The sequence below is a fragment of the Bombina bombina genome, chromosome 1 (assembly GCF_027579735.1).
Source record: "Bombina bombina isolate aBomBom1 chromosome 1, aBomBom1.pri, whole genome shotgun sequence".
Lineage (NCBI taxonomy): Eukaryota > Metazoa > Chordata > Amphibia > Anura > Bombinatoridae > Bombina > Bombina bombina.
Window position 1 is genome coordinate 876,674,308 of NC_069499.1, and position 11,803 is coordinate 876,686,110.

General features: G+C 39.7%; 1 protein-coding gene across 1 annotated transcript in view; it reads right to left on the reverse strand.

Annotated features, from left to right (window-relative positions):
* MMP2 (matrix metallopeptidase 2) overlaps positions 1-10,304 on the reverse strand; it is a 104,453-nt gene extending 94,149 nt beyond the window's left edge. Inside the window, exon 1 of the mRNA XM_053699539.1 lies at positions 10,036-10,304. Coding sequence (XP_053555514.1) covers positions 10,036-10,173 — 138 coding nt within the window. The 5' untranslated portion in view covers positions 10,174-10,304. The remainder of the gene's footprint in view (positions 1-10,035) is intronic.
* Positions 10,305-11,803: the final 1,499 nt, after the last annotated feature.

Here is an 11,803-nt window from a genome sequence, read left to right on the forward strand (position 1 = left end):
TGCAAGAGGATCACCCAAGCAGAGCTTCTATATAGCTCCTCCCCTCTACGTCACACCCAGTCATTCTCTTGCACCTAACTAATAGATAGGATGTGTGAGAGGAGTGTGGTTATTAAATTTAGTTTTTTATTACTTCAATCAAAAGTTTGTTGTTTTAAACAGCACCGGAGTGTGTTGTTTCTTCTCAGGCAGTATTAGAAGAAGAATCTACCTGAGTTTGTGTATGATCTTAGCGGACGTAACTAAGATCCATTTGCTGTTCTCGGCCATTCTGAGGAGCGAGGTAACTTCAGAACAGGGGACAGCGGGCAGGGTTCACCTGCAAAGAGGTATGTTGCAGTATATTATTTTCTAAGGAATGGAATTGACTGAGAAAATACTGCTAATACCAATATAATGTAAGTACAGCCTTAAATGCAGTAGTAGCAACTGGTATCAGGCTGTTATGTATGTATGTTGGCACTAAAGTATTTCTGGGGAATGGCACTTCACTAAGAAAATACGGTATACATATAACTTATAGCCTTTCTGCAGTGATAGCGACTAGCAACAGGCTTTTATTATTATTTCATATATTTAAAACGTTTACTGGCAGGTTAATCGTTTTTCTCTCTGAGGTACTTGGTGAAAATTTATGGGCATTATTTTCCACTTGGCTGTCGTTTATTTTGAATAAAATCAGTTTTCTGGCGTCCCCACTGCTGTATTATGAGTGGGAGGGGCCTATTTTGGCGCTTTTACTGCGCATTGAAAATTCAGTCACAGTCTTCCTTATTCTCCCTGCATGATCCAGGACGTCTCTACAGAGCTCACGGGTCTCCAAAACTAGTTTGAGGGAGGTAATCACTCACAGCAGACCTGTGAGACTGTGCTTTGACTGTGATAAAAACGTATTTATTTGATTTGTCAATCGTTTTTTGGTATTAAGGGGTTAATAATCCATTTGCTGATGGGTGCTATCCTTTGCTAAATTAATGCATTTCATATGAAAAATTGATTGCTATAACTAAACCGGTTCATTGTTATATCAAAGTGACAGTTTTTTTTGTGTGCTTCTTAAAGGCACAGTAACGTTTTTTATATTACTTGTAAATTCATTTGAAAAGTATTTTCCAAGCTTGCTAGTCTAATTGCTAGTTTGTTTAAACATGTCTGACACAGAGGAATCTCTTTGTGCAATATGTTCAAAGGCCAAGGTGGAGCCCAATAGAAATTTATGTACTAATTGCATTGATGCTACTTTAAATAAAAGCCAATCTGTACAAGTTAAGCAAAATTCACCAGAGAACGAGGGGGAAGTTATGCCGACTAACTTGCCTCACGTGTCAGTACCTGCATCTCCCGCTCAGGAGGTGCGTGATATTGTAACGCCAAGTACATCAGGGCGGCCATTACAAATCACTTTACAAGACATGGCTAATGTTATGACTGAAGTTTTATCTAAATTGCCAGAACTTAGGGGTAAACGAGACCACTCTGGGATGAGAACAGAGTGCGCTGATAATGCTAGGGCCATGTCTGATACTGCGTCACAAATTGCAGAACATGAAGACGGAGAGCTTCATTCTGTGGGTGACGGATCTGATCCAAATAAACTGGATTCAGACATTTCAAATTTTAAATTTAAACTGGAAAACCTCCGTGTATTACTAGGGGAGGTGTTAGCGGCTCTGAATGATTGTAACACGGTTGCAATCCCAGAGAAAATATGTAGGTTGGATAAATATTTTGCGGTACCGACGAGTACTGACGTTTTTCCTATACCTAAGAGACTTACTGAAATTGTTACTAAGGAGTGGGATAGACCCGGTGTGCCTTTCTCACCCCCTCCTATATTCAGAAAAATGTTTCCAATAGACGCCACCACACGGGACTTATGGCAAACGGTCCCTAAGGTGGAGGGAGCAGTTTCTACTTTAGCTAAGCGTACCACTATCCCGATGGAGGATAGCTGTGCCTTTTCAGATCCAATGGATAAAAAGTTAGAGGGTTACCTTAAGAAAATGTTTGTTCAACAAGGTTTTATATTGCAACCCCTTGCATGCATTGCGCCTGTCACGGCTGCGGCGGCATTTTGGTTTGAGTCTCTGGAAGAGACCCTTGACACAGCTCCATTGGATGAGATTACACACAAGCTTAAAGCCCTTAAGCTAGCTAATTCATTTATTTCTGATGCCGTAGTACACTTAACTAAACTTACGGCTAAGAATTCCGGAGTCGCCATTCAGGCGCGCAGAGCGCTGTGGCTAAAATCCTGGTCAGCTGATGTGACTTCTAAATCTAAATTGCTTAACATACCTTTCAAGGGGCAGTCATTATTCGGGCCCGGTTTGAAAGAAATTATCGCTGACATTACGTGAGGTAAGGGCCATGCCCTGCCTCAAGACAGAGCCAAACCAAGGGCTAGACAGTCTAATTTTCGTGCCTTTCGTAACTTCAAGGCAGGAGCAGCATCAACTTCCTCTGCTCCAAAACAGGAAGGAACTGTTGCTCGCTACAGACAAGGCTGGAAACCTAACCAGACCTGGAACAAGGGCAAGCAGGCCAGAAAACCTGCTGCTGCCCCTAAGACAGCATGAAGTGAGGGCCCCCGATCCGGAAACGGATCTAGTGGGGGGCAGACTTTCTCTCTTCGCCCAGGCTTGGGCAAGAGATGTCCAGGATCCCTGGGCGTTGGAGATCATATCTCAGGGATATCTTCTGGACTTCAAAGCTTCTCCTCCACAAGGGAGATTTCATCTTTCAAGGTTGTCAACAAACCAGATAAAGAAAGAGGCGTTTCTACGCTGTGTACAAGATCTTTTACTAATGGGAGTGATCCATCCGGTTCCGCGGTCGGAACACGGACAAGGGTTTTACTCAAATCTGTTTGTGGTTCCCAAGAAAGAAGGAACCTTCAGACCAATATTGGATTTAAAGATCCTAAACAAATTCCTAAGAGTTCCATCGTTCAAAATGGAAACTATTCGGACAATCTTACCCATGATCCAAAGGGGTCAGTACATGACCACAGTGGATTTAAAGGATGCCTACCTTCACATACCGATTCACAAGGATCATTACCGGTATCTAAGGTTTGCCTTCCTAGACAGGCATTACCAGTTTGTAGCTCTTCCCTTCGGGTTAGCTACGGCTCCAAGAATCTTTACAAAGGTTCTGGGTTCTCTTCTGGCGGTACTAAGACCGCGAGGAATATCGGTAGCTCCGTACCTAGACGACATTCTGATACAAGCGTCAAGTTTCCAAACTGCCAAGTCTCATACAGAGTTAGTACTGGCATTTCTAAGGTCACATGGGTGGAAAGTGAACGAAGAAAAGAGTTCTCTGTTGCCACTCACAAGAGTTCCCTTCTTAGGGACTCTCATAGATTCTGTAGAAATGAAGATTTACCTGACAGAGGACAGGTTAACAAAACTTCTAAATGCTTGCCGGATCCTTCATTCCATTCCACATCCGTCAGTGGCTCAATGCATGGAGGTAATCGGCTTAATGGTAGCGGCAATGGACATAGTACCTTTTGCACGCCTGCATCTCAGACCGCTGCAATTGTGCATGCTAAGTCAGTGGAATGGGGATTACTCAGATTTGTCCCCTATGCTGAATCTGGATCAAGAGACCAGAGATTCTCTTCTGTGGTGGCTTTCTCGGCCACATCTGTCCAGAGGGATGCCCTTCAGCAGGCCAGACTGGACAATTGTAACAACAGACGCCAGCCTACTAGGTTGGGGCGCTGTCTGGAATTCCCTGAAGGCTCAGGGATCATGGACTCAGGAGGAGAGTCTCCTCCCAATAAACATTCTGGAATTGAGAGCAGTTCTCAATGCCCTTCTGACTTGGCCTCAGTTAGCAACTCTGAGGTTCATCAGGTTTCAGTCGGACAACATCACGACTGTGGCTTACATCAACCATCAGGGAGGGACAAGGAGTTCCCTAGCGATGATGGAAGTTTCAAAGATAATTCGCTGGGCAGAGTCTCACTCTTGCCACCTGTCAGCGATCCACATCCCAGGCGTGGAGAACTGGGAGGCGGATTTCCTAATTCGCCAGACTTTTCATCCGGGGGAGTGGGAACTTCATCCGGAGGTCTTTGCCCAAATACTTCGACGTTGGGGCAAACCAGATATGGATCTCATGGCGTCTCGCCAGAACGCCAAGCTTCATTGTTACGGGTCCAGATCCAGGGACCCGGGAGCGGTCCTGATAGATGCTCTGACAGCACCTTGGACCTTCAAGATGGCTTATGTGTTTCCACCCTTCCCGATGCTTCCTCGATTGATTGCCAGGATCAAACAGAAGAAAGCATCGGTGATTCTAATAGCGCCTGCGTGGCCACGCAGGACCTGGTATGCAGATCTAGTGGACATGTCATCCTGTCCACCTTGGTCGCTGCCTCTGAGACAGGACCTTCTAATTCAGGGTCCTTTCAAACATCAAAATCTAATTTCTCTGAAGCTGACTGCATGGAGATTGAACGCTTGATTTTATCAAAGCGTGGATTTTCGGAGTCAGTAATTGATACCTTAATACAGGCTAGGAAACCTGTTACCAGGAAAATTTACCATAAGATATGGCGTAAATATTTACACTGGTGCGAATCCAAGAGTTACTCATGGAGTAAGGTCAGGATTCCTAGGATATTGTCTTTTCTACAAGAAGGTTTAGAAAAGGGTTTATCTGCAAGTTCTTTAAAGGGACAGATCTCAGCTCTGTCCATCCTTTTACACAAACGTCTGTCAGAAGTTCCAGACGTTCAGGCTTTTTGTCAGGCTTTGGCCAGGATTAAGCCGGTGTTTAAGACTGTTGCTCCACCGTGGAGCTTAAACTTAGTTCTTAATGTTTTACAGGGTGTTCCGTTTGAACCCCTTCATTCCATTGATATCAAGCTGTTATCTTGGAAAGTTCTGTTTTTAATGGCTATTTCCTCGGCTAGTAGAGTCTCTGAGTTATCGGCCTTACATTGTGATTCTCCTTATCTGATTTTTCATTCAGACAAGGTAGTTCTGCGTACTAAACCTGGGTTCTTACCTAAGGTAGTCACTAACAAGAATATCAATCAAGAGATTGTTGTTCCATCATTGTGCCCTAACCCTTCTTCAAAGAAGGAACGACTTCTGCACAATCTAGACGTAGTCTGTGCCCTGAAATTTTATTTACAGGCAACTAAAGATTTTCGCCAAACTTCTTCCCTGTTTGTCGTTTATTCTGGACAGAGGAGAGGTCAAAAAGCATCTGCTACCTCTCTCTCTTTTTGGCTTCGTAGCATAATACGTTTAGCCTATGAGACTGCTGGACAGCAGCCTCCTGAAAGAATTACAGCTCATTCTACGAGAGCTGTGGCTTCCACGTGGGCCTTTAAAAATGAGGCCTCTGTTGAACAGATTTGCAAGGCTGCAACTTGGTCTTCTCTTCATACTTTTTCCAAATTTTACAAATTTGACACTTTTGCTTCTTCTGAGGCTGTTTTTGGGAGAAAGGTTCTTCAGGCAGTGGTTCCTTCCGTGTAAAGATCCTGCCTGTCCCTCCCGTCATCCGTGTACTTTAGCTTTGGTATTGGTATCCCATAAGTAATGGATGACCTGTGGACTGACTACACTTAACAGGAGAAAACATAATTTATGCTTACCTGATAAATTCCTTTCTCCTGTAGTGTAGTTTTTATGGCAGGTCTAAATTTTAAATTATACTCCAGTCACCACTGCACCCTATAGTTTCTCCTTTCTCGTTTGGTTTTCGGTCGAATGACTGGGTGTGACGTAGAGGGGAGGAGCTATATAGCAGCTCTGCTTGGGTGATCCTCTTGCACTTCCTGTTAGGGAGGAGTTAATATCCCATAAGTAATGGATGACCCGTGGACTGACTACACTACAGGAGAAAGGAATTTATCAGGTAAGCATAAATTATGTTTTTTTTCTGCAGTGTAGTGATCCTCCTCAAACCTCCCACATCCCTGATCCCTCAAATAGCTAACCCCCCTCCCACTACTCTGCCAGTACCTATAAAACACCTAGATATATTTTTATTTTCTGTAGTGTAGTGGTTTCCATTGATTGTTAGTAAGGGACTCCCCACCCCATCTATTTTCTGTAGTGTAGCTCCCCATCCCTCCCTGTCCCTTTATTTTTTTTCTTCAGTGTAGGGCCATCCCACTCCCTCGCCTTCCCTCCGCAGCTGGACCGCCCACCGGCACCAGCAGATGATTGTTACAGATGGTGACACACACAGTGTCAATGTCTGTAACGATAATGACATCTGCCTTGATATGAAACTGGAGCACTGATCATGCTCCGTTTCCATATGCAGACAGATGCCTGGAGCTCAGGACCTCCAGGTCTCGGCTGTACCTTAACAGCTGAGACTGCTGGAGCTTCCTGCAGCTCTTAAGTATATATACACGTCATGTTGGCTTAAATGGATAGTCTAGTCAAAATTAAACTTTTATGATTCAGCATTCAATTTTAAGCAACATTCTAATTTACTACTATTATATTTTTTCTTTGTTCTCTTGGTATCTTTATTTGAAATAGCTGGAATGTAAGCTTAGGAGTCGGCCCATTTTTGGTTCAGCACTAGGGATGGGCGAATGTGTAAATTTCCGAATTCGAATGTTAGAATGAATGTTATTATTGAAATTCGAATTACAAATCCGAATGTTGATACGAACGAATTTTCTTAAAAATTCTATAATCGAATGCTGTTTACAGTTTTTGAATGTCACTTCCGAATTCAAATTTTTATAATTAGATCGAATGTCCACATTCAAAATTTCGAATTTAACATTCTATTTAACAAATACTATTCAGAAGTTCAATAGTTCATGTGGGAGGGAATCTAGTAAATTGATACATAATAGATACAAATATATCAATTAGAATGTTTCTATTACAAACATATAAATTTGAAATTTTCTAATTTGATCATCTAATATTTCGAATATTACATTTAAATAAAGCATTATAGAAATACTATTACAAATATATAAATTAGAATTTTTCTAAACAAATATTTTCGAATGTAATCGTAAAATTTGAAACCGAACATTCCAAAATCGAATGTTTAAATGTTATGTAAACATTCAAAATTCGATTCAAATGAACGAATGTGTTAAAATTCATTTAATTTTTCGAATGTTGCAAAAAATTCGCCCATCCCTATTCAGCACCCTGGGTAGTGCTTGCTGATTGGTGGCTACATTTAGATTTTTCATACACTGGGGTGGAAAAATATCACTATGGTTTACTAGTCAGGCGTTAAAAGCTACTAGCGCAGAGAAAAAAAATTAATTGTCCACTTAATATTATAAATAGGAATATGCCAAATTTCTAAGTCATCCGCTGCAATTTCTATGTCGCCCGAGACCACTGGAAATGTCAAGCCCTGTATGTATATATATATATATATATATATATACACATATATATATATATTTATATATATATATATATACGCAATATATATATATGTATATATATATACATATAAACAAACAATTGTGCAATAAGACCATGTTCTAACAAATAAGCAATGGTGCAAAAATGTTCTAACACAGCACAGCATTTTCATTATTCAAATCCAAAAACATTATTGTTTGAATGCAGTAGTTTGCCTAAGATCTCTCAGATATGCCCTAAACTTTGGATTTCCTATAAGCAGATGAAACCAATATTATAACTGTTGTTTTCACTGTTTTTTTTTACACAGCATGGTACCAAATATAAGCAACCAATGAGAAAGGAGAATATCTTGAGGAAATGAACGAATTATAGCTCATGGCTGCCTTGTGTGTTTGATTGTTAGGGTCTCCTACAAAAACTCAATAACAACATGCACAATTAACTCTTTCCAGTCATTTACAAATACTAATTAATAGTTTATATTGTGCAAACACATAACAACAATAGTTATCATGTTTAGTTAATCCCAATTAATCAGTAAACATTTTTCATAATTGGAGTGATTTTTAACATGTCAGTGAAACTAGAAAATGATCATGTTTTGTAAAATTTGAGCTAAACAAGAATAAATGAGACTGACAGACCAAAATAATTAAATAAGAAAATGGCTCAAAATGGCTTCCAAAAGATTAATGTTTTCAAAAAAATGGAAGAAAAATATTCTGAAAATGCCAAGTGTTTTCTTACATATTGCGATACTTTGGTAAGGAATCACAATGCAAAGTCATCTGACAAGATTACACAGTACAAAGTTATCTAAAAAGCAGAAAAAAGCAGAATGTCTAATGAACTGTAATGGTTTTGAATCTGAAGAAAACTTGACCCTGCATTTGTTTTATTATGGAAGAATCTCCATAGCAAGTAAATATCTGAAGCTGTGTAGATTTTGAGACAGATAATAACAGTGTTTCACTTGAAAACCGACACCTTTGTGCTCACATTTCCTTCAGCGCAGAGAATTCCTGCTGCTGCCCTCACAGCTGAACACATTTACCAAAACCCAGTTCAGCCCCTGTAAATTCGTTTAAAGGGACATTAATGCAGCAGACGATGCATTATCTTACCAAATATGATACAACTCTCTCCCATTTATTCTGTACTACAGAAACCAATTATTTAATTAGATGTTTAAAAATATTTTAAAATTCTTTATAAAACCTTTTCATAGTCTCATACACATCAATAATGAACTTTCTACAAATTAAAAAATAAATGTTTCAATTTTTTAAAGGCTCAAAATGTACAGATGTAACAAAATGGATCCTGTAGTTCTGTAAATGTAAAGGGAAAACTCAAATTTTTTAATTTTTTTTTAACAAATCTCTCCATTAAAGGAATACTAAACCCAATTTTTTTCTTTAAAGGGACACTGTACCCAAATTTTTTCTTTCATGATTCAGATAGAGCATGACATTGTAAGCAACTTTCTAATTTACTCCTATTATCAAATTGTCTTTATTCTCTTGGTATCTTTATTTTAAATGCAAGAATTTAAGTTTAGATGCCGGACCATTTTTGGTGAACAACCTGGCTTGTCCTTGCTGATTGGTGGATAAATTCTTCCACCAATAAAAAAGTGCTGTCCAGAGTTCTGAACCCCAAAAAAAGCTTAGATGCCTTCTTTTTTCAAATAAAGATAGCAAGAAAACGAAGAAAAAATGATAATAGGAGTAAATTAGAAAGTTGCTTAAAATTGCATGCTCTATCTGAATCACACACAAAAAAAAAATTGGGTTCAGTGTCCCTTTAATGATTCAGATAGAGCTTTCAATTTTAAGCAACCTTCTAATTTACTCCTATTATAATTTTTTTTTGATACTCTTGCTGTCTTTATTTAAAAAGCCGGAATGTAAAGCTTAGGAAGCCAGACGATTTTTGGTTCAGCACCTGGGTTACGCTTGCTTATTGATGGCTAAATGTACCCACCAATAAGCAAGCGCTATCCAGGGTGCTGAACGTAAAATGGGCCGGCTCCTAAGTGTTACATTCCTGCTTTTTAAATAAAGATAGCAAGAGAACAAAGAAAAAATGATAATAGGAGTAAATTAGAAAGTTGCTTGAAATAGCATACTCTGCCTGAATCATTAAAGAATAAAAATGGGTTTAGTATCCCTTTAAGGTCTAACAAAATTAGATAAATAATGTGATAAGCTTTTCAACTGGAATATAAACTACTCCATTATCATAAATCATGCATAATAAAACATGAGACTTAAAAAAGTGCTGAGTATTTGGAAAACCCGTATGGCAGAAAATAGAGCGGATTACAGAGGTCTGGGGTGCCTAGTTAAATTAAACTGATTTGTGTGGTTGAAAGAAAATATTGAAAATATGTATAGAGGAAACTTTTACTGAATGACTTTCAGTATGTAGTATAAGACAATAGAAAAGGGGTACATTCTATTAGTCATCTAATTAAGAGCACAAGTCTATTACATTAATTGTGATCTTATAACAATATACTATACATGTATGACTATGTTCTAGGTTTAAGAACAAAAACAAATATAGCTACTGGTGGTTAATAAAATTGGCAATAGTAAATCTGTAATTCTTCAGAGAGAAGTGAGAATCAAATACTCACCACAGCTAGTTCTTTGTCAGTTTGAGGTGAGCTATCCCCAGGAAACTTTATGATGGGAGAGGGAGCAGCTATAACAATGTTATATCCAACTATGAACTGGAAAAGTAAAACAGAAAGATGAAAAACCGGTAGAGACATTGTCTCGACCCTTCACAGCCTTACAGAGGTACTGATTGTGCTTGTTTGTGCTGTTCTGTTAGTCCCTGATGTAGCCAGACCCCCTATCTGCTCATTCCGGCTGTCCTCCTACTCTGAGCTCTTTGTAAGAAGTCAGATCCAGATGTACATTCTGCAACTACCACGAGAGGAAATGTGGAAACATGAGACCAGGGGAGAGGCCAGCTGTGCCTGCCAGGACCTGCTTAACCCATCCAGTGCTGAGGCCAGAAGTGTACAGCGCTGCATAGCTTAGCTGTGTACTGAGGTGTAAAATCCGGATCTGCCTGCCGGAGCCTGCATAAAGGGATACTAAACCTGATGTTTTGCTTTAATGATTTAGATCGACCATGCAATTTTAAGCAACTTTCTTATTTACTCCATTTATCATTTTTTTTGTTCTCTTGCTATCTTTATTTAAAAAGCAGAAATGTAAAGCTAAGGGGCCGGGCCAGTTTCAGTTCAGAACTTGGGTTATGCTTGCTTATTGGTTAGCTAAATGTAGCCACCAATAAGCAAGCACTTTTCAGGGTGCTGAATCTAAAATGGGCCAGCTCCTAAGCTTTACATTCCTGCTTTTAAAATAAAGTTAACAAGAGAACCAAGAAACGTTGATAATAGGAGTGAATTAGAAATTTGCTTAAAATTGCATGCTCTATCTGAATCATGAAAGAAAAAAATTGGGTTTAGTGTCCCTTTAAAGAACCAGTAAATACAATAGATTTGCATAATCAACAAATGAATGATAAAAAGACAATGCAATTGCACTTAGTCTGAACTTCAAATGAGTAGATTTTTTTCTGACAAATTTCAGTTATGTCTATTTCCATTCCTCCTTTATCATGTGACAGCTATCAGCCAATCACAAATGCATATATGCTGATTCTATGAATTTTTGCACATGCTCAGTAGGAGCTGGTGACTAAAAAAAAGTGTAAATATAAAAAGACTCTGCACATGTTAATGAAAGTAAATTTACCTGCTTTATTGACTTGAGTGCCCCTTTAACCCATATTTACATATAAGTTAGCTCTACTGAGGTACAGAGGCCAGCTGTGCCTGACAAGACCCACTTATTCCATCCAGTGCTGCAGAGGCCAGCAGTGTTCAGTGTTACATAATTACTGTGTCTTTCAGGAGCTTTTTAACCAACACAGTGCAGGTCAGCTCAATCTCACAATATCCGTTTATCCCACTTAGGGCTCAATTTATCAAGCTACGGCGGACAGGGGTCGTATATACTGTCCGCCGCAGCTTGCCTCTGGCGGGCTGAATTCCACTGGTGGAATTCAGCATTGCACAAGAATGCTATTTTGCGCTCTTGTGCAACGCCTTCCCCTGCCCCCGCACAGCCAATCACGCGTGGGCAGGAGCTGTCAATCTCCACGGTCGGACAAGAACGGGGAGATTGAAATTCTCCACCTGATGACTGTTGCTTGATAAATACGAACTGCAGTCTTAGGAAGGCGAAGCCTTTGATAAATCGACCCCTTAGTGCAAGATCTGGTTGTGGTGACCAGAATCTGTTTAGCCCATCTAGTGGTGGTATAAAAGTGCTTTGTATAGTGTTGGCGACTGGCGAGGTCAGCTGTCCCTGCCAGGAATCAGACCT